General features: G+C 35.5%; 1 protein-coding gene and 1 pseudogene across 8 annotated transcripts in view; one reads left to right on the top strand and one right to left on the bottom strand.

Annotated features, from left to right (window-relative positions):
* Nucleotides 1–24,741, top strand: part of PPP1R9A (protein phosphatase 1 regulatory subunit 9A) — a 321,919-nt gene that overhangs the window by 172,324 nt on the left and 124,854 nt on the right. For all 8 annotated transcript variants that reach the window (XM_077765379.1, XM_077765381.1, XM_077765377.1 and 5 more), the window contains exon 5: nucleotides 23,219–23,323. In XM_077765379.1, coding sequence (XP_077621505.1) covers nucleotides 23,219–23,323 — 105 coding nt within the window. The remainder of the gene's footprint in view (nucleotides 1–23,218; nucleotides 23,324–24,741) is intronic.
* On the bottom strand, nucleotides 11,978–12,103 carry LOC144232556 (U4 spliceosomal RNA; annotated as a pseudogene).

Below are 24,741 nucleotides of genomic sequence, written 5' to 3'. Positions count from 1 at the left end.
TCTTGATTGCCAAGTAAACTTGTGGAATTAAAATCTCTGAGAGAGGAATCTGAGAGCCTTTACTTAAACACCCACTTTGGGTAATTTGGCTGCATGCCAGCACATCAGATGATTGTTGTTTTATGTCTTAGCTTTCATCATCTCAAGCTACAAGTATCTCTAAAGATTTTGATTAAATCCTCACACTAGTCTCCTTCTGAATCAGGTTGGGACTGAAGCAGAGGTTAGCAATAGAAATAAAAGTAGATCCAAAAATATGAGTGCCAAATTCAAAGAAATGTTATCTTATTTTTTTAGGAGCACTGGAATAACTGGCTTTGATATTTTTTTCAAGGTTTAAGCATACATCACTTAACCATCATGTCAAGAAATGATAAACCCTGTTGAAAACCATTTGCAAATCTCTGGTGGGACTCATGGTAGAATTATTTCTTTTCTAATCCTAAAAACACATTGATATACACAGATATCTCCCAAGGGAACTAAATTGATTCATTTAAATACACACAGGAAACCCACACCAGGATCATCTCTTTTTCTGTAAGGCTAGGGACCATATCTCTCAGTAGCCTTATTTGTATTCCCATAACACGTGAACAGAGAAGGTCTGAAATGAATCTTTTGAGTGTTCAGTTGATTGAATGTGTATCACACTTAAAGTAGGATATTAATATTTTGTATTAAAAATAATTTGTTAACATTTCCCTCTTTTTTTAAATTTATTTTTAAATTAACATCCAAGTTAGTTAGCATATAGTGCACCAATAATTTCAGGAGTAGATTCCTTAATACCTCTTACTCATTTAGCCCATCCCCCCTCCCACAGCCCTCCAGTAACCCTCTGTTTGTTCTCCATATTTAAGAGTCTTTTATGTTTTGTCCCCCTCCTCGTTTTTATATTACTTTTGCTTCCCTTCTCTTATGTTCATCTGTTCTGTGTCTTAAAGTCCTCAGACAAGTGAAGTTGTATGATATTTTTCTTTCTCTGACTGACTAATTTCACTTAGCGTAATACCCTCTAGTTCTATCCATGTAGTTGCGAATGGCAAGATTTCATTCTTTTTGACTGCCGAATAACACTCTAGTGTGTGTACACACACATGCGCACACACACACACACACACACACACACCAGATCTTCTTTATCCATTCATCCATCAATGGACATTTGGGCTCTTTCCATACTTTAGCTATTGTCGATAGTGCTGCTATAAACATTGGGATGCATGTGCCCTTTCGGAACAGCACACCTGTATCCCTTGGATAACTACCTAGTAGTGCAATTGCTGGGTTGTAGGGTAGTTCTATTCTTAATTTTTTGAGGAGCCTCCATACTGTGTTCCAGAGTGGCTCCACCAGTTTGCATTCCCACCAGCAGTGCCAAAGAGGTCCTTTCTCCTTATCCTCACCAACATCTGTTGTTGCCTGAGTTGTTAATGTTAGCCATTCTGACAGGTGTGAGGTGATATCTCATTGTGGTTTTGATTTGTATTTCCCTGATCATAAGTGATGTTGCACATTTTTTCTTGTTTTGGTTGGCCATGTGGATGTCTTCTTTGGAGAAGTGTCTATTCATGACTTTTGCCCAGTTCTTCACTGGATTATTTGTTTTTTGGGTATTAAGTTTGGTAAGTTCTTTATAGATTTTGGATACTAACCATTTATCTGATGTGTCGCTTGCAAATATCTTCTTCCATTCTGTCGGTTGCCTTTTAGTTTTGCTGATTGTTTCCTTTGCTGTGCAGAAGCTTTTTATTTTGATGAGGTCCCAGCAGTTCATTTTTGCTTTTGTTTTCCTTGCCTCCAGAGATGTGTTGAGTAAGTAGTTGCTGTGGCCAAGGTCAAAGAGGTTTTTGCCTGCTTTCTCCTTGAAGATTTTGACGGGTTCCTGTCTTACATTTAGGTCTTTCATCCATTTAACACTTCCCCCTTTTCAAGTAGTTAAGGAAATAACCCCTTTACCCTTTGAAAGAATTATATGATGGTAGTAGCAAATATTTCTCATTATTAATGAAGAAACTTTCTTCCAAGTGAGCTAAAAGTTGTTTGTAAGATCTGTATCTTTTCTCTTCAAGTTTCACCAAAACTTTAAAAGCTATTCTAAAATCACTCTTATTGTTAGCATTCAAACAACATGAAATTATTATGAACCATCTCTCTTAAGTAAATAGGCCACAAAGCCATACCAAAATACAAACTGATTAAAAACCAAAAAGGTAGAGGGGCACCTGAGTGGCTCAGTCGGTTAAGCATACTCTTGGTTTCAGCACAGGTCATGATCTCAGGGTTTGTGAGTTAGAGCCCCACATCAGGCTCTGCACTGGCGGTGAAGAACTTGCTTGGGATTCTCTTGTTTCCCTCTCTCTCTCTGCCCCTCCCCAGCTCACTCTCTGACTCTCAAAATAAATAAACTTTTTTTTTTTTTAAAAAAGGTAGAAAATTTTGCATTCAGCACTTAGTCAGTTGGCATTGTTCTAAACTCAGATCTATTTTTTTTTCCAACCCTCACTTTTAAGATTAGGTTTGTTTTTTCTTAACCTATTTACTGATTTGTTGTCCTACATAGTTTCAGTATTTACACTGGTGTGGAACTTTGCTTTATCAGTCCTAGTGTGTATTTCCTCAGTCCTTTTAAATGGATGTTTACCTAGTACAGTAATCCTGCTGTTGTTACAATAGATGCTTAATAAATGCATCAGTGAGTATATTAAGAAAGACAACTTGATGAAATGAGCAGAATCTTTGGGATCGTGTGACCAGGAGTCTTTATTCTTTCCCTTCTACTTACCACCTATGGAATATTCAACAAATTACTTAATTTTCATGTTTTCTACATTGCAGAGTTGTTGTAAGCATTAAATATGCTTATGTAAATTAAAACCTTCCACAATGCTGTTTACATATGGAACTGTTCTTGAATGAAGTAGGAATAAAGTAGGAATTGAAATTTATTGAAAAATAGTTATTGGAAGTTTTATGAAAAACTATAGAAAGATGGATAAAATATGCACAGAATTGTAAAGTTTTAGAGTTCAGAAGAACTTTAAAGATCTTTAAATTCATACCATTCATTTTATATATGTATAAAAATTGAGGGGACGTATATAGTCTCATTATTAGACCTGTGGCAGTGTTCACAACTTTTCAGTTATATTATTATTTCCACTATTACTGGTGTGCTCATTTGCACAATATTTAAATATTCCTTGTTGTTTAAAATTCATCAATATAAACAATTTACAAAGGAACAGTTGGTTGCTGTGTCCAGTTCATAATAATTTTCTTTAAAGTTATGTATACTTATGGATATAGAAAAATATTATAGTTATGGACTAAACAAAACACTGATTAGAATGATGCTGTTCTTGTGTGGAAATGTTTTCTATTTATTCATCCAACCCAACCCAACATCTCTTTCTCTCTTTTTCTTTCTCTCACAAAATGTAGAATTCATACTCACCAAAGTATTGAATGGATCTAGTCTGTGTGAGTTTTTTAAAAAGTTTCAACCAATATGGAATATTTAATTTTTCTATAGATATTTTTAAATATTTTCTTTTTTTAATGTTTGTTTATTTTTGAGAGAGCGAGATAGAGCATGAGTGCAAGTTGGGCAGAGAGAGAGGGAGGCACAGAATCTGAAGCAGGCTCCAGGCGCTGAGCTGTCAGCACAGAGCCCAACACAGGGCTCAAACTCAGGCACCGCTGTATATATGTTTTAAATTAGGACTAAAAATAATAAATTTATCGCCATGTGACATCAGGAAGGTTGTTCTTCAGACCTCAGTTATGGACAAAATTAAAGTTCTGGATTAGATGTTCTTTATAATTCCTTTTAGCTTTAAAAGGATAAAAAGTCTTTTTAAAAAACCTTTTAGTGTGCTTTAGTTTGTTAACTCTACTTAAGAAAATGATTTCAGTTTAAACTCAATTTTGTCACGTTTCCTTCAAGGGATGCTAAATAAACAGACTTCTAGACTTTCATAGAGCATTCTTTTCTCCCTTCTCCCTACTTACTGCTCCCACACAAGAAACCTTTTCTGTTGCTATTGCTTTTACTCCTTGTAAACATCTCATAAACTCACCATATTTTGTGCACTTTAGAAAATTTGATGTGTATATTTATCTCCTGTATCACCCAGAAAGTAGTTAAAAAGTTTTGAGTCGTCCTTACTTTTCGATACTATCTCTGTTCTGCATTTGAAATTTCTCTTGTCAAGCTTTTCGTGCCTATCCGTACCATTTCATATGATGCCTGAAACACAGGGGGTGGTCAGTAAATATTTGTTGAATGAGTGAATACTTGTGTGTTAATCACTTCCAAAACATTTACTTAGGCCTAACAGTTTGCTCCCCTCCCTTCTTTGGCTTTTCTCTCCCCCTTTGTCCTTTTTGAGCTAGCCTACCTCTTGCAGAGTAACTTGCAATGTAGCTAAATGACATGACATGATAGCCATTTCCACCATCTGTTTTAGTTGTGCAGTTTTCGTAAAATAATATTAATGATAAATATTAGTAGTATTTATACTACTAATTAATTTAACGAATTAAATTGATATTTAGTAAAAATAATATTATAGATAATACCATTAGGTTTTGCTGCCGTAAATTTTATGGTTATCACACAGGACACTGATTATTTCTCCAGTCCTCTTTCATGGACCTGTAAAGCAAAATCATCTTTATAACAACACAGTTGAAAATGCTGACAGTAGCATAAGTCATGTGGATAATGACTGACAAAAGATAGTAGGAAGGCTGTGCTAAGGAAGCAAATTAAAATTGCATTTGGGATCTGCTTTATTTCTGGCTCCCATGTTTGTTTCTCAGGCGTTTGCATATTATCATTCTAGAACACCGTCCTGTTCAGTTTGTTTGTTTGTTTGTTTGTTGAAAAAGTTATCAAATGTGAAATGATGGTGCTGTGTAGCTTACCTTCCTTCAAGCCTTTCAAGGTTTTCAAACCATTGTAACTGTTTTTGAGCAGCTTTAGGATAGCACCAACACGGAAAACAGATGAAGAGTTCTATTCTTAGCTTTCCCTGCAGCAGACACTCCCTCTCTCCCTCCCCGCCCCCTCCAGCAGGACCCCTCTGTGCCCCTGAGGCGCCCTCCAGCCTGGGACAACCTGAATGAAAAGTGCCATTTTAATTGTGCCCATCAGTCATAATTCCTAGGCCGGTGCTTTCCTCTTGGTGCACACACTCTTGTGTCACCCTTCTTGTCAAGTAGTTTGCTTGTTCGCACCTTAGAGAGTTGGGATATTACCGCTTTCATATGGATGTATTTTCACATACATTTACAACTTCAGTCTCTGGCATTTAGGGGAAAACTCCGGTGACCAGAGTTCACTAATGTTGCTCCAGCTGGTCTCCCTTTCATTGACCATTGGTTGCTGTGTTTACATAAGCCCTGCGAGGTAGAAGTTTTGTTTTTGTTTGCCCTTCCCAGATCTATCATGTCAACAGATAACCATCTAGTAACATTAAACAAACCCTATCATTGTCCAACGGCTATATTTTTGTTAGCCTTACCCCCACTGGTTCTGGGTTTTAGGTTCCGAGTGGAGGGATATAGGAAACCAGACTGAGGTTGAAGAGCAGTTGTACACGTTGTTATTAGCACGTGGAAACGGTGACAAACTAGCCAGGTACGTTCCCCTGAACTCCGTTCCAGTAGGCAGAGTTTCCAGGGAAAAACAGGCTATTTCCTCTGGAAAATTTTTAGAAAGCCCAGCTGATCTGTATTTTTTGTGCTCTGGGATGGTCTGGTTCAGACAGCTGTCCATTTAATTTTTACCACCAGGACTCATCCTTGTCGTTTTCGTGCTTCTAATTATGAACCAAGAATTGAGAGATTATCAGTGTTACTGTGCTGTGAGGAAAACCTTTTTCTCTACCGTAATAACCATTTATGTATTAAATACCCTTCTGGCTTATGATCTAGTGGGTTGTAGGGTCAGTCTATGGTGGCAGCAAACCTGAGTTGCTACCCTTTCTTTTTATCCAATTTAATTATTCCCCTCATCCCCTGTTCAGACTTTTTTACCTATTCTCCTTCTGCTCATTTTTCGTTTCTTGGGTTTGTCTCTTGCTTGTCTCATACACTCTACCCTTATAAAAAGGTGAATTAAAATGTATCTTAAAATATCAAACTCAATAGAACTTTCCTCTCTCCCTCTCTTTTTAAAATTAAAGGTACTTTTTATTTCCTTGGTGTTTTTAAAATTGTGTATCAGATTTTCTTTTTTTTTTCTTAATAAATGTATCACTTTTGAATGAGGAGTTTTTAAAATAGATATTCTTTTCATGAAAATAATAATCAAATAGTACTGAGCTCTCTTCATCCCCTTAATGCTGCCTGTATTGAGACAGGCAAGAAGAATTATGTAGGATCAGGAACCTGCATTTTAATCATGAGAGGCCTCTTCCTCACACTGGTGTGACTGCAGAGAGCAGATCTGTGCCAAATATCTGTTGTCACTGTCACTGATGCACGGATGCTTTATGGAAAGCTTGGGTCACTTCTGTCTTCTCAGAGCCATTTCCAGTACTCTTCATTCCTTTGGGACATCTGGATTTCCATCTCGCATTATTTTCCTTCTTCCTGAGGGGCTGCCTTTACCATTTTATCACCAGGTCTGATGGTGGTGACTTCTTTCATCTTTGTATGACTGAAGAAGTCTTTGTTTTCCTTTTGGTTTTTAAGATATTTTTTCTTTGTGTATAGAGTTTTGGGTAACAGGTTTTCGATTTGTTTTGCTATCCCTTTTAATACTTTTCCTGGACTTCTTTTTTTCTGATTTTAGGCACGTGAGTACATGAACAAAAGTACATGTACACAGATGAATTTAGAAAATGAGAATGTGCTATAAATATTATTTTATTTTCTGCTTATGTAAATTAATTGTATTTGACAAGCATTGTAAAATTTCTGTTGACAAACAGAAGCTCAAAACTATGTGTATTAATTCCCCCTATCCTTTACATTTTTTAAAGAAAATGCCTATTTTGGCTTTAGGCTATAGATTCTAGATCATTGAGTCCAGAACCTTGAGTTATTTTATGCTTATGCACATATGCGTCTTTAATAAAGAGCATGCACTATATAATGCCTTCAGTCTAAGGGAAAACTTTTTAGACTATTTCCACAGTCACTATAAAGTGCTACAATCAGTTGTCAAATTAGCATTTTCTAGTTTTAGAAAACACTTTTAAGTTTTAATCTAGTGTATGTTAGTGGTGGAAAATTTAGAAAACACAAAAAAATATAAAGGAGAAAATAAAAATTTCATGTAATCCCACCATCTAGAGTTGACCACTACTAAACTTCTGCCAGTGAATTTCCTTCCAGATTTTTTTCTGTGCATATTCTGCCTTTGTTTCCTTACCTATCAAAGTTAGAATTGAGATACTATCTGTTGAGTATTTACTATATGTCAGGCAGTCTGTATGCTCTTTATATTTTATAACTTATTTATTATTGCCAATAGCTTTGATTAAATACATATAATTATTATTTCTGTTGTATATATAAGGAAATTATGACTTTTCTTATATAGTCACAGCAAGTAAGTGGCAAAGCCTGGCTATAAATCTAGCTTATCTGACTTTAGAGCCTATACTTAAATAATACATTATGTTATATCACATCATTCAAAACTTTTGTACAACAGACTTTAAGAGTATATCATTCTATTGTATTATACATGGAAACCATTTGCATATTGTACTAGCGTGTTGTTTCAAGGTGTTGATCAGGTTATCATTTTTAGATAAAAATCATGGTGAATATCTCAGATTATTTCTTTGAAATTACTTCCTTAGAGTGGAATTTTTTTTTACCTTTTTAAAAAAAAATGTTTATTCATTTTTGAGAGAGAGAGAGAGAGACATAACGCAAGCAGGAGAGGAGCAGAGAGAGAAAGAGAGAGACACAGAATCTGAAGCAGGCTCCAGGCTCTGAGCTGTCAGCACAGAGCCCGACGTGGGGCTCGAATTCACAAACCGTGAGATCATGACCCGAGCCGAAGTTGGATACTTAACCGACTAAGCCACCCAGGTGCCCCAAGGTGCATTACATTTTAAATGCTTTAGAAGCATGTTGCTAAGCTGCCCTTCAGAAAGGTAGTTCACTTTGTACACCCTTAGCAGTGTTGAGAGTAGTCTACTGCACTGAATCAAGACTGAATATCGTTTTATAAATTGATAAGTGAGATATTATTTTGAAATTTTAATTTCTTGGTTTTGAGAATCTTAAGATGTTTACTGGACACATGTCCTTTTTTTCCTATAAATTATTTTCCATTTGCTTTTCCTCTGTTACATTTTTTATAATCGTGCTATCATCTGTTCTTTCAGTGCTAATCTTAACAAATACGGCAGGTAGTGCATACCAATTCCTTCACTTATTAACTCTCTCCACTGTGCTCTCCAATTTTATAATAAAAATGATCAAGTCCAATAAACAGAATTAAAGAACAACTCTAAACTTAAACACACTAAAATTGTGTGTTTAGTTTATACCCTTAATTTTCTGTCCAGTTTATTGCTTTAAAAATTATTTACCTGGTTTTTGAGGCATCCAGTAACCCTTTCTTAGACGTAATCTCCTTAAAATTTTCAGTGTCATACATGATCACTTATTTCTAATGAGATCTATGCCCCCTTCCTTGGTTTTGTGTGGGTTTTTGTTGTTGTTGTTGATGATGTGTGTGTGTGTATGTGTGTGTGAGAGAGAGAGGAGAGAGAGAGAGAGAGAGAGAGAGAGAAACAGAGAGGGTTAGACAGACAGCTATATAGATCTTTTCCCATTTATTTTTCATCCTGTATTATAATTCTCCCAAATTAGCTTCTTGACCTCATTTTTGTATTCAGTGGGTGAACTGATTTTTTTCCCGCGACTCTATAGAAATTACTCTCAAATTCATACCATAATCTTGGTGGATGTAGAACCTATTCATTATATCACTTGTATCTTATTTTCATCTCAAACAACATAAATTGAATTCCTCTTTTCCTTTTTTTTCTTCCTTTCCCTTGATAGGAACAATCCGTTTTTTCTGTATTGACCCTGTTTTTCATTACTTTAGGTATAAAACTTTCTAGTCATCCTTTATTCTTTTATTTTACCTGTATAATATCTTATTATATTGTTTATTTCTTTCTGTGGAATGTTCCTGAAATTCTTCTATTGTGTTCATTCTTTGTGTCACATCTCTGGGCCAGGACTTTATCTTATTATGCCATAGTTTCTATGGGGCTTCGTTGAGCTGGTCTTTCCATTTATCCTTACCTTGTTCCAAGATTATTCTTTCCACAATTATCACTTTGTGTAGCCTTTGTGAACAATAATGTGTGGTTGCTCTCTATTTTTTGCCAATCAGAGCCCAAGGTCTTGTTGACATTGAATACCAATGTTATTTAAGTGCATATTCAATTCTCTACTTCAATCAGGAAGATTACATTATTGTCTGCACTGATGTCCTTCCCCAACCTTCTTGCACATCTTAGTCAAAATAATAATTACTAAAACTACAATGTATTAAGGCCATATAATACATCAATTACTCTGCTAACCCTTTCACATACATTTTTGCTCATCATTACAATCAGTATGGTAGTTATCATGGAACTTCTTCGTCTAAACTAAGGATGCATTCCTTCAGGAATTCATAGTTGAAGAAACCTAAGGTTTCATAGAAAATGGGATTAAGTAAACTGTGGGCTGAGGTAAATGAATGAAAGCACCCAAATAAACCTTTGTTAAAATAAAGCAATCAAAATGTATTATAAAGAGACTGTCAATTACACATTTTAAAGTTTTGCTATAAAAAAATAAAATTTTACTGTAATAGGCACAGGACAATTCATTTTTAACATTTTGCATTGTTAAATTTAACATTTTGCATGCTGTATACTTTTAAATAGGATACCTTCTATCACCCATCCAGCATTAGGAAAATGCTTGTACCTTTTTTTTTTTTTTTAACCCTGTTGGTGGTGATTTGCATTTAAATGGTGATATGCATTTAATATCCCACCACCCAGTCTATCACTCTTTTTTCCGAGTATTCATTGCTTTTCCAGTTTTGCAGATTGGGGATTGTTTGCCATGAAGGCATGTAGCTCCAGTCTTCAGTCTCCTTCATTCATTCTTCATTTCTACTGTGCTTGCAGGATGGGTGGGTGCGTCTGGATTGACTTCAGCTCAGGTTTCTTTTCTCCGTCCGGCACTACTTTGTAGAAACTTTTACTCCCAGGCTGCCATCTGCTCTCTAGCTCTTTTCTTTTTCTATCTTTCTAGGAAAAAAGTAGTTCCTTTTCCTATTTCTCTACATCCCACAAATTAAAAAAAATATATATATTCCTAAAACAACATACAGAGGGGGAAACAGCATTGGGGATTTTTAGATTATCAGTAAGTGAAAGCTTTAGAGAAATTTTGATCTGAGCAACTCTGAGACCCAGATTCTTTTCTGACTTCCACACTTCCTTTATGCTCTTCACCCTTCCCCAAGTCATATTTTTCTCAACATTTCATTACCTTTTACTTCAGGATTAAACCTAAGTGTCCCGTTCATCACTGAAATCATTTAACGGTCACTGGCTGAGCCCAGCTGAATTCTTGGCCTCTGTACACTTGGATGTAATGATCTATAGTGCATCCGTTTATGTTTGTTGGTCATCATATCATGTGTATTGAGTGTGTATCCCTAGATTCATGGTTAAACCGTTCAGAGCAGGGACCACATGCAACATGCAAGTGCTAGACTTTTGATAAGCACTCAAGCCCGTGTATGAAGGGATTGATTCCACTTCTAGGATTCAGTCCTTTTTGGTCAAATTTCCTTATGACTTTAGTTTTTAATCTTTGTTCTGTTATTTTTCCCAAAGGTAATTTCCAGTAATCTCTAGTTTTTGTGAGAGTGCCATCTCCATTTCTTTTTGTTTATTTTGATACCATTGTATATGGTGGGTGACTTTCTTGGTTTATTTGCAAAAACACCACGACTCCATTGTGAACCCATCTATTCCCAGTTTTTATCTTTGCTCTGGTTCCGCTTAACCCTTACCTCACAAAGTCAATAGCCTTCTTCATATCAGTCTATTTTATTTATGCCTTTCTTAACATGCTTACTGTACTATTTTGTGTAGTTTAGTACACTCTATGTCTCCAGTCCCTGCAGCATACACACATACCCCTGTACTGGCATAAATGTGTGTGTGTGTGTGTGTGTGTGTGTGTGTATGTGTGTGTGTGTGAATGTGATATTCTCAAACAGGAACCATACTTCAATCAGATTTCTATCCATTAACTCTCACTGTTCTTAGAATACAGTCAAGATTGACCCACTCTTGCTAAATTATACTGACTGAATGATCAATCAAATCAATGAAGCAAGCATATTATTTTCTCTACTTATATTTTTCTAGCACTTGTGCTCTCTTCCTTCTGATTAGACTACTGAGAAATGTCCTTTTAATTGTATTTGTTTCATTCCATTTTATCTAAATTATTCTGTACAAGGATGTCTTTTCAGAAATTTCTTTGACCTTGCATGTACTTCCTTTATTCTTGTCCATTAAGATAATCATCACCCTAATTTTCTTTCACCTGTGATTACTCATCTATTGACGATCTAAAAACCTATACTTTGCTTTTTCTTTTATTCTCTCTCCCAGTAGATGCCAGTCCTGAACATACTAGCTTTAAACGATAACCTGTTTTAAAAATTTGCAGTCTTCTATTTAATACTCCTTTCACTCATCCTGAAACTTTTGTCTTTTCTTAAAATATATTTCTTTGCAAATGCTCTTGCCTAATTAAAGTCACATTATCATCTTTCCATTTCATAAAAGTATAACAATCATTTTCCTTTTGAGAATCTGAGCTTATTAGCTTGCTTGCTTGCTTGCTTGCTTGCTTGCTTTCTTTCTTTTTTTTTTTTTCCTGGAAGGCCACCTGTGTTCACCTTTCAGATTCTGTGATTCAACTTTAATTTGGTTTTCCAAAATACAAAGTATACTTTAAATATTTGAATTAGCAATAATTGTACCTCAGATAAACTTCATTGGCTACAATATTGCCACTGTGCAAAGCTACTGTAACTATTTGAAAAAAAAAAAAAAAGAATTTTCTTCTTGCCTTTGTCTTCCATAGATCCTGATAAATCTCTTGAACTGCCATGAAAGGTTCTTGGAGAGGTGCCATACATGTATAGCTATAGTCATTGGTCACTCAAAACACTAAGAAACTGTTGTTGTCAAAGCACGTATTGAGCTATTGCTTCCATAGCATTACACTTTATTTTATGTAAAGGGTAAGAAGAAATAAAGTTATAGCCTTAGCCATTAAAGGAGTTTAGAATCAACTTGTAAGACAAAGTCCCCACCTCCAACACGTCCCTACATAAGAGAACTTTTATTATAAAACAACACAAGGCAATGTTAAATTATATTACAAAAATTATGAATACACATGCACAAAGATAGAAAGTTAAAAAAATGATACTTAGATTAAGTAACATTTAATCAAGAAGGATGTTTTCTAGAAAAATATTTAAATAACAATGGCCAAGAGAAGATATTGTCATAAAAAAGGGAATGGTGGGCACCTGGTTGGCTCAGTCGGTTAAGCATCTGACTTCGGCTCAAGTCATGACCTCACAGTCATGAGTTCAAGCCCCATGTTGGACTCTGTGCTGACAGCTCAGAACCCAGAACCTGCTTCAGATTCTGTGTCTACCTCTCTTTGTGCCTCTCCCCTGCTAGCACTCTCTTTTTCTTTCTCTCTCAAAAATAAATAAACATTAAAAAGGTGAAAAGAAAAAGGAATGATATAAACAGAACAGTGGAAAGGGAGGCAGTAAGCACAACATTTGCCTCTTTTTTTTTTATGTTTTTTATTTATTTCTGAGATAGAGACAGTGTGAATAGGGGAGGATCAGAGAGAGAGGGAGACATAGAATCTGAAGCATTGCCTCTTTTGAGTCTTATCAACAGCAGTGTATAAAAAATGTTATCCTAATAATGGACATTTAACTTTTGTCCCATCCAGAGGATAAAACTACATGTAACAGGAGTTCTTTCTTTTCCTTCATTCTCCAAAAATGGTTTAATAAGATTAGCAATACATAATTATTGCTCCAGGCTCAAATGTAAGACCCAAGAAGTTTGCAGTTTATCTGCTCAGGGTGACCTTATACATCAAGAAATATTAAACAATTATCTGTTAACATGTAACATTAGGTGAAGGTATAAAGCATATGGTGTAGGAAAGGTTCAAAGGATAGAAAAGACCACTAGGCTCAAGTAAGCAGATTAATGCTCAGAGAGAAGTTAACACTTGAGCTGGGCCTTTAGAAGAAAGCTTTTGAGAGGGCAGAGAAGGGATATATGGCAAATGTGTAAAAGATACAAAGGCAGGAATGTGTACCGTCTTCTCAGGGTACGGCTTGTCTTACAGTTATTGTTTACGTAAGGATGCTGTTGGATAAACATGAAAATGTAGTTGAGTTGATACTAGTTGTTGGTAATATGATACTAAGGTTAGGTAAATAAATGGAGATGTAGCACTTTGTATAACAGTATTCACAAGTATTGTTAAGATGTCACAAGTTCTCATATTTATCTGTAGATTCAAAGAAATGTCAATTAAAATCCCAGCAGGAGTTTTGTTTTGTTTTGTTTTTTTAAGAAATGGATTAGCTGTTTCCAAAATGCATAGGAAAGGCAAGGGACATAGAATAAAAGTTCTGAAAAAGAATAAAGTTAGAGACTGACCCTACCTGATTTTGTAAGATTGATTATACAGCCTCAGTATCCAAGACTATGTAATATTGGTATAAAGTAGAAATATTTAATATTTAATAAATACATTAAGATAGTAATATATGGAATAGAATAGAAAGTAAGGAATAGATGGAAACATCTAGGGGCACCTGGGTGGCTCAGTTCATTGAGCATCTGACTCTTGATTTCAGCTCAGGTCACAACCTCACGGTTCATGAGTTTGAGCCCTACATCGGGCTTTGTGCTGACTGTGCAGAGCCTGCTTGGGATTCTCTCTCTTCCTCTATCTCTGTCGCTTTCCTGTTATGTCTCTGTCTCTTTCTCTTTCTCTCTCTTTCCCAAGTTAAATAAAATTTTAAAAAATTAGAAAAAAGGATTGAGACATATAGGGTCAGTTGACTTTCAACATAAGTGCCATGATAACTCGATGCTAAAATGTGCAACATTTTTCATCAAATAGCAGTACAAGAATTAGATATCCATATGGAGGAAAAACACTCAGCCACAAATGTTACCATACCATCATTAATTAAGTTGATTAAGTAATTAAAATTAATCATAGGTCTAGACCTAAGAGTTTTAAACAATGAAACTGAAAAGAATGCATAGGTGAAAATCTTTGTGTGGTCACATTAAACAGGTCACAAAGCATGGTCCATCAAAGAAACAACTGACACACTGAATTTCATTGAAGTCACAAGTTTGGTACTTTGAGAGGCACAATTTTGCAATGAAAAGAGAAAGCATAGACAAGGAGAATATATTTGCAAAACATATATACAAGGACTTGTATCCAGAATGTGAAGAGCATTTACAACTCAGTAACAACAACTCAATTTTTAAAATATGGACAAAAGATTTTTTGATAGCCATGTCACAGAGAAGGATGTATGAATGGCCGATAGCATATGAAAATATGTACAAAATCGTTAGTCACTGATCAATGCAAATTAAAACTGCATTGAGATGCCACTGCACACCTCTAGAATGGCTAAAAAACACTGACAGTATAAAATGTTGGCAAGGATGTTGAGAAATGGAACACTCCTACATGACTGGTGGGAATGTAAAATTGTACTGCCACTTAGGGCAATAGTTTGGCAGTTTTTTTTAATGTTAAGCAGATACCTAACCTTTCAAGTCAGCAAACTCTTTGGTATTTTCCAAGAGAAATGAAAGCATATATTTATGTAAAAATGTGTGTGAATGGCAACTTTAGTCACAATAGACAAAATCAGGAAACAGCTCAAATGTCTACCCTGTGCTTTACTAAATGGCTTCTGAACAAGAATTTTGGAGGAGGTGCAACTCCAGAAATCTGTCATTTTCCAGGTTCCTCCATTTTATTCTGTTGCAGTCAGGTAGCTTGGGAGCTGGTACTCTAGACTATCCTGTCCAGTATGGTAGGACCACTACTAGCTGATGTTGTACTTTTGTGCAAATTTGAAAAATGCATACCTTTCACAAAAGTATGCCACCTTATGGGTTCATGGCTTGACAGCCAGAATAAAGGCTGACTTTCAGTTCTTCTAACTCTCTCAGGTGGGAGCTCTCGTTCAGTTTTATGTGTACCATACATAACAGAAAATATGAAACAAATAACACAAAGCCATGACTCACAACCTCATTATGAGTAAAGTTAATCTGGCAGAGTATTGAAGGTAGGTGAGTCTGGAGTTGGCTAAAGGACTTTATTGTTTTTGTTTTTCGATTTTTGTTTTTTTCTTCTCCAAGACTGTAATGTTAACCACCACAATGCTTCCTTAGCCCTAGGGGAGCAGTAGAAAAAGGCTATACTGAAGGACGGTTAAGATGATTAAGAAGCTCCAAGCAAACCCAATGTTCTCCCATTTTTGTGCAAGGAAGAGAAGGAAAGATGGGAAGATGGTTGTGGATGCATCCATCTTTCCACTTAAGGGGGGTAGAGAATAAGCTATAGAGAACTAAATAGGGGCATGATTTTCTAAAGTCCTGAGAAGAATGATTAGCAGAAGGAGAAAGTGATCCTGGACCTGCTTTATGGGAGAAAAGAGTTACGGACTCAACCACATGGATCTAATGGGAAAAAGGGAGATACATGCTGCGCACTAGAATTTTTAATTCACTGTAATACTATTAATTAATATTTAATGAACCCACCCTTTAGCACAATAGCCAGCCAAATGTGAGCACTGTTCCTGTTTTTTATGTGTACGGTTATCCAGTCTTGTGCATGGTGAAATGGGGAAGGGGTAGAGGCAGATGGGGGACAGAGTGATAAAAATTTAAATGTCAAGAAAGGATAACGTGGGATAAAAATGTCCGAATTAGTTTAAGACCCAATGTTGAAGAAACTTGATAGCTTCACTAAGTGATTTAGAAATATATTGTTTTTGAAATGATGAAGCTGGCTAGTAGTGCTTTGGATAAAGCTGTTCTTTAAGATTAATTTATGCCATTTGTATTGAGATGTAATTCACATATCATCACTTATGTAATTATGGAATTCAGTCATTTCCAGAATATTCAAGATGTTAGTGTAACTATTACTTCCAACTAATTGTAGCACATTTTGACCACTCCAGCAAGAAACCCTTTATCCATTAATGATCACTTTCCTTTTCTTCCAGCTCTGTCCCTTACCCCCACTTTAGGCACTGATCTACTCTCTGTCTGTAGATATTGGACTTTTCTGGACATTCCATATAAATGGAATCCTACAACATGTAGTTTTGTGACTGGCCTTTTTTCACTAGTGTAGTGTTTTCAAGGTTCATCCATGCTGTATTATGTGTCACATTCAATTCCTTTCTATTTCCAAATAATATTCTATTGAACGGATATACCACATTTTGTTTATTCTGACATCAGTTGATGGATATTTGGGCTGCTTCTACTTTTTGGCCATCATGAATAAGACTGCTTTGAACATTCATGTACAGATTTTTTTGTGGACCTGTTTCCATTTTTCTTGGGTATGTACCTAGGAGAGAAATTTCTGGGTCATGTGGTAACTCTGTGGAGTTACCTGTGGTTTAACCTGTGGAGGAAGTGCTGGATGGTTTTCCAAAGTAGCTGCACCGTGTTATATTGCCTCTGATAACGGCTGAGGGTTTCCACACATCCTCATGAGCTCTTGTTGATATCTGTATTGTGGTTCTAACCATCTCTGAGTGGGGGTGTGAAGAGGTATCTTATTTTGGTTTTGATTTGCATTTCCATGATGGCTGTTGATGTTGAGCCTCTTTTCCATGTGTTTATTGGCCATTTGGGTGTCTTCTTTAGAGAAATGCCTCTTCAGATCCTTTGCCCACTTTTTTTTTTTTCTCTTAAGGTATAATTGATATATAACATTATATTAGTTTCAGGTGTATAATATAATGATTTCTATACCCATTGTGAAGTGAACACCATAGTAAGTCTAGTTAACATCCATCACTATACGTAGTTGCAGATTCTTTTCTTTTTTCCTTGTGGAGAAGACTTTTAAGATATACTCACATAACATCTTTCGAATATACAATACAGTATTATTAACTATAGCCCCCATGCTGTAGGTTACATCCCCATGACTTATTTGCTTTGTAGCTGGAAGTTTGTACCTTTTGACCCCTTCATCCATGCCATCCACCCCCACCCCTCACACCCCTACCTTCTGGCAACCACCAATCTGTTCTCTGCATATGTGAGCTTTGGTTTTGGTTTGTTTGTTGGTTTTGGTTTTTAGATTCTACATGTAAGTGTGATCATATGATATTTGTCTTTTCCTGACTTAGTTTTAAATTGGGTTGTTTGTCTTTTTGTTATTGAGTTGACTATAGATACAAGCCCCATATCAGATATATGATATATCAATGTTTTCTCCCAGTCTGAGTTATTGCAAATTAAAACAATAATGAGATATCATTACATGAATGGCCCGAATCCAAAACACTAACAACATCAAATGCTGGTGAGGATGTGACATAAAAAGAGCTCTCATTCATAATTTTGTGCTGTTATCATTTCAAGCTTTTTACAAATTGCAAATGACTTCTTAACTGTCTTCCTGATTTTAATATTCATTCTCTTCTCATTCTTTCCCCTAATGGAGGAATATAATTGCAGTTTTCAAATATATGAAGGGATATCATGACAATAGGAATTGATTCACTCCATGGAACTCTAATAGTAAAAGAACTATACTGTTTTCTTCTAAATTATATTATGAATAAATCCTTCAAAACTGAATGCATTTCATGAAAAATTCAGCTTATTCTATAGCTTCTTTCTGGCGTCAGATGATAGAAACCTAAGCAAATAAAAATCACTTCTTCAAACCTTCTTCAACTTGCTATACACACTCAAGGTTTGGTCTTCATTATGCTTTCTCATATTCTAGAACAGGCTGATACTATAGGGCCATAACCTACTGTCCTTTCTTTCAAACAAACATTCCTCCCATTACTTCACCTACAAAATTATATTTTTTCTATCACCGTTGCTGCTTGCATAGCTTCAATTATCCATACTACATTTAATTTACAGTTTACTTAACCAGCTTCTAGTCCACCACCTTTGCAGGCAGATAGGAACTTGATAATAATAGCCTGCTTACATACATAAGCAATGCCAGACTAGCAGCCATCATTTTCTGCAGCCACACACACTATTTTTGCACCTTCTTGAAGTGCAAAGATAAACATATTAATGAATATGATGCAAAGCGATAGTAAGTTTATAGCATTTTATTTTTTTAAGTGTATTTATTAGAGAGAGAGGACCAGAGAGAGAGAGAGAGGGAGAGAGAGAATCCTAAGCAGGCTCCATGCTGTCAACACAGAGCCCCACGTGGGGTTCAGGGTCATGAACCATGAGATCATGACCGGAGCTGAAAACGGGAGTCAGACACATAACCGACTGAGCCACCCAGGTGCCCGGAAACCCTGTTTTAAGCTGATATTTTATAAAACATAATTACTATTGACATAAAAGTTTATCAGAATTATGATTCAGTTTCGTTAAACATAATTTTTTATGTTTTTGAGACTTTATGTAAGGATACTATACATGGTGCATGGTGTATCCATATGAATATTAGGAGCTTCAGATTAACTAGCCTCTTTATTTGGAAAATACAAACCCATACCCTTACGAGATCATGGAGAAAACATAGATATGTATTTAAACCAAAATTATTAAGTTAGTCTTATTTATATAAAGATTCACCTTTATTACGCGAAGTAGGTTCCCTATAAAAATATTTCTGAACTTCTAGAAGAATCTCTAAGAAGGATTTTTTTTTCTTAAATGTCTAGCACACTTGAAGTTTTCATTAGATGCTAGAATAGAAGATTTATAAAAGTGCTTACTATTCTATATGAACCAGATTATCATTCCTTTCACTTCCAAGACTTTATAATTTGATTTATTAATACCCTTCTATGTTAGGAACTTATTGCACACACACACAGTGAGAGATTACAGCTTTTCTCAATTACAGCAACACAAGAGAATTGGTAGCTTCAGTTCTGCGACCTCAGAAACAGGTTTAAGGAATCAAGGAAGCATAAAAACTCACCAGTCAGGATTTCAAAAGGCTATTCCTTTCTAGTTTTTATGGAATTTTATATGAAATAGTTTAAGCCCACAAATAGTCCAAAAAGAAATTAAAGGAGAGCAACTCAAATTCTTTATCGTCTCACACGAGAGTAATAGATCCCCAGAATCCCAATAGCTGTCTCAAAAGGTCCGTTTATAAAATTACACTCCTACTCGTTACTGCTACCAGTGGGGAATTATTTATTCTTGTTGCTGTCTAGTGCAAAGTAGATCCAGAACCAAAATGGCCAAAACCAGAAAAAAATCCAAAAGTCCTAAGTTAGAAAAAATCCATGCTAACAAACATAGCGCACTATTGGTGCTTTAGAACCACTCTGGAGACCAAGCAAGTGCGTGCCTGGGCTTACCCAGCCCATGAAGTGCATGTCTGTGGTGACAGTTGAATTGGCTTTGTCAACCCACACTGGCATCTTGGAGCAACCTCCAAAGCTAGTATAGGTTAATATTGAGAGAGTTAAGAAATGACTTTCGTATGTATAAAATAAACATGTATTAGACTTTACTTAACTCACTCATTAATGAGAGAACCAGTGAGATGGTTAGTGTGATTCAAAGGACATTTTAGAAGTACATAGTTCAAGGCAAGTTAATAAAGTAATATTAGAACATTAGTAAAGTAACATTGCTACGTTAGACATAAAACTAGTTAATATTCTACAGAGAAACCATGGCCTATGGGATTATCTTTTTAACAGAAGAAAAGTATCTGAATTTATTCAGGACAAAAATCTACAAATTAACATGCAACTTTAAGTATATCCAGGATGTAAATAATGGATCAATTAAAATACATTCCCCCCCAAATTATCATTGGTTGGAACTGTTAAATAATGCACCTACATCACATAGAAAAGATAGGTTGCTCTCCTTTTTACTCTTATTTTCAAGCTTTAAATAACTTAACACATGGCAGCAACATATGATACACCCAACACTTGCCCAGAGTAATTATAGTAGACAAGTTTTATTGATGGGAAGAGTCAATATGATAAAGATGTTAGTTTTCCCCTAAGTAATCTAAAAATCTGTATGATTTTATTAAAGCTTCAACAAGTGTTTTTATAGAACTTGGCAAGTAAGTCTAAAACTAATTATGAAGGGAAAAAGCTCAAGAATAGCTCAGAAAAATTTGAGGACAATGAATAAGTAGAGAGAATTGTCCTATGCAGTGTCAAAGCTAATTACGAAGTGATGGAGGATGCAGAGACAGACAGACAGACAAGTAGAAACTAATAGAAAACCTAAAACGTGCTGATACACATTTGAAACCCTGACAGACATAGCACTACAGTCAATGGAGAAAAAGGGAGCTCTTACTAAATGTTGTTAAGCCAGTTGTTTATAACACTTGGAAAAAATAAAAATAGGTTGCTAACACATATTATAATAAAAAGTAATTTCCAGGGGCCCTGGGTGGCTCCATTGGGTAAGTGTCTGACTTTGGATTTTAGCTCAGGTCATGATCTCACAGTTTGTGGGTCAAGCTTCACACTGATAAGACAGAGCCTGCTTAGGACTCTCTCTCTCTCCCTCCCTCTGTCCTTCCCATGCTCTCTTTCTCTCTCTCTCCCTCAAAAATAAATTTTAAAAAACCTTAAAAAATACCTGGGTAGATAACTAAATGCAGAAAAGCAAAATGTTGAACCTTTTATAAGAAAGTATAGAATGTTTTTATAACTTTGAGGCAGAAGGGGATCCCTGAAACAAGATACAGAAATACCTGATACAAAGCTGAAATTACAAATGTGATTATAGTTTCAAAAACTGTTTTCCTCAAAATCATCATTTTTTTCAAAGAAATGTGAAAGGACAAGCTGCAGATTGGGCCAAAGGTATTTGCAACAGATTTCACTGAGAAAGTGTTAGTACATAGGGTGTATAAGGACATTTGCAATAAATCAGTAAGGAACAAGATGCTCAACCCAAAAACATCAACAAAAATAGGTAAAAAAAAAAAAAAACATGATCCAACACTTTGCAGAAGTGGACAAATGACTCAAAGATATAAAAGAAAAAAAAAATTCAACCACACTAGTAATCAAGAAAATGGAATTAAAATCACAATGTGATTTTACACTTAAATGATCACCAATAGTAAAAAAAAATTTTTTTAATGTTTATTTATTTTTGAGAGAGAGACAGAGACAGATTGAGAGTGAGGGAGGGGCAGAGGGACTGAGATACACAGAATCCGAAGCAGGCTCCAGGCTCTGAGCTGTCAGCACAGAGCCCGACACGTGGCTTGAACTCACGAACTGCGAGATCATGACCTGAGCCGGTCAGATGCTCAACCGACTGAGCCACACAAGCGTCCCAAGATCACCAATATTTACAAGGTTCCAAATACACCAAGTATTGGTGAGAGTGTGGAAAGTCAGAACCTTTCATACGTGTTATTGAGAATATGAATTGGCATAGCATTTTGAACTAAAATTTGTCAGTTTATTTAAGTTGAAAAAGCGTATGTTCCTTGATTCAGGAATTCTATTTCTAGCTATATATCATGGAGAAATCCAACACATGTGCATAAGGTGACATGTATGAGCAGTATTCATAATGGCTAAAATGGAAAACAATACAACTGTCTGCAAAATAGTGGGTGAATATATTGCGGTATATTCATAAAAGGAAAAACTACATGGTTGTTAAAATGAACTAGTAGAGAGGCGCCTGGTTCGTTCAGTCAGTTAAGTGTCCGACTCTTGATTTCAGCTCAGGTCGTGATATCACAGTTTCATGAGTTTGAGCCCCGGGTCAGGCTTTGTGCACTGACTTCATGGAGTATACTTGGGATTCTCTCTCTTCCTCTCTCTCCTCTCTCTCTTTTCTCTCTCTCTCTCAAAATACAAAAGAAATTAAGAAAAATGTTAAATGAACTAATAAAGTGGTTTTATAACCACGGATAAATCTCATATATAACACTGGGTGAAGCATATTGTGCATATTATGTATACGTGTTATTTCTACTTCAAAACATCAATAGGAAGACTAAGCATCACATTAGTATGATGGTTACCTCTACAGAAGTGGTGAATGGACTAGAATTAGAGGCACATAGTAAAGAGGTTTCAGCTTTTCCGTAATACATTTCTTTAGGAAAAAATGACTCAAGTATTGCACAGTGCTGAGATTTGATAAAGTTGGGTGTGTGGTACATGGGTGTTTATTAGCTGACTTTCTCTGCACTTCTCCATGATTGAGATACTTGAAAATACTTCAGAAAATAAAAAAAGATATACTTCATTTTGAGGAATAAAAAAAATGGTGTATATATAACACATGTATATAAATTTGAAAGCATTATACACTAAGTTAAACACTAATACTGTATGTTCCTCCTAAACATCAATAAATATATGCATGTATATACATCTATATAAATACATGCATGTATATACAGTTATGAGAACTATATATTTCAAGCGTACAACTTGAATAGGAAGGTTTCCCTGCAATTCCTTGAGGAGGAAAGATGGAAGGCCGGAGTAGGTATGACGATGCCCACGGTGTATTTCAGCTGGATATGTTCCATTTTTATGGAATTTATTAAGGACCAAAAAAATGATGTAAGTATGTTATACATTACCAGTTATGAATTCTTTGTGATAAGATTATGAGTATTGAGTAAACTGAATCTATCCATGTAGTATTGCTTCTGGTTTTTTCAAAACATTTTTTTAAAACCTTAAGTATTTGACTAAGGTTTGGAACCTGTATATAAAAAAACAAATTTGGGATCAATAAGAGTATCTTAAATATCAAGTATTTTGTCAACTCATGTATTGAAAATGGTAATATACTATCAGAAAAGTTAATTGTGGGTGATTTTTCCCCTCTTCCCAAAGAATACAAGTCAATGACCAGATTGTGGAAGTGGATGGAATCAGCTTGGTGGGTGTCACACAGAATTTTGCTGCAACAGTTCTCAGAAACACCAAGGGCAATGTCAGGTAAATATGTGGTTTCAGATATGTATACTTTCATTACTTAATATTTTGTTAAATTTCAGTCTTCTCGAATTGTACCTATAGATGTATATAATTACAATGAGAATTTTCTCTAAATACTTAAAACTTACCTTTAGTTTTTAATGTTTCCTCTTATTGTAATTTGTGTATGCAAATATAATTTAAAACCAAAAATTATGGTATTTTAGAAAGACGTGAAGATACAAAGTATACAGTGTGAATCAATATGGTTAATTACTGAGCTACGTTAGTGTTCGTAACTAGATAGAATTTCTACTTACATCCTCAACAAATATGAATTTAGACTTTAAATCCTTTTTGTAAAACCAGTTATGCAGTAAACTGAAATTGAAATGATTATACATATATCTAGAGGTACATGGCTCTTAAGAAAAACTGGCTGAATTATGTAAGGTTAATAAACGCATTAAAAAAATTCTTCATAGACTTTATAGCACTAATCTTTGGTGAACTGTAACTTTGCCAATTTAATAGGACAGAGGGTACATTCTTTTGGACCTTGAAATTTGTATCCAGTCCTGAGGTTTTGAAAATTGTAGCTTGGAAAAATAAGATACTGGTCCTGAGCCAGCTAAGGTCAGCGTAAGAAATCCATTTTATTTGGACATAGGGCATTTATGTATATATATATATATGTACGTATTTTTTAAAGTTTATTTATTTTGAGAGAGAAAGAGAGTGAGCAAGCGAGCCAAGGAGGGGCAGAGAGAGAGAGGGAGAGAGAATCCCAAGCAGGCTCTGCGCTGTTAGCACAGAGCCCAGCATGGGGCTCGAACCCATGAACTGTGAGATCATGACCTGAGCTAAAACCAAGAGTTGGACCCCATAGGGTATTTGTTTTTAAATGTAGTGTTTCTTATAATTACTTTTCCATCAATCCTATGAAGGAGCATATAGGAGACATTATTTAGTATGGGTAAGTATCCAAATGTTTTAGTGTTATCAGCAGATAGAACTGCCAGATATTTTGAAAATACCCGTGAGTTAATATTGCTCTAAAGAGGGAAACATGAGGATTTTATTGCAACAGTCTTTATGTTGCACAAACACGGGTTTAAGCTTTAGAATATAGACTGTTTTATTTGGAAAATATCCTTTAATTCTGAAGGAAGTGTTTAAGAAACACATCAGTGACTTTTATGGGTGCTGTGTTGATGCTCCAAGAATACCCATGGTCCTGAGAAAAGGATGCGAAACAATTGGAAAGAGCATAGATGAAAAACTGACGCTCCCTCAGGACATGTGATTGTCTTTCTGCAGATAGTTGTCTGTTCCTGAGACAGCACTTTCCTATGTCAGTATAGAACTTGGTTTGAAAGCTGCCCCAGTTAGGCTTTGAAGTAAATTTTAAAGTGAGTGAGATATACATTAAACTTAGA

This window comes from Crocuta crocuta, unplaced genomic scaffold (assembly GCF_008692635.1).
Source record: "Crocuta crocuta isolate KB4526 unplaced genomic scaffold, BGI_CrCroc_1.0 scaffold14, whole genome shotgun sequence".
Lineage (NCBI taxonomy): Eukaryota > Metazoa > Chordata > Mammalia > Carnivora > Hyaenidae > Crocuta > Crocuta crocuta.
This window is presented reverse-complemented; position numbering and strand designations above follow the sequence as displayed.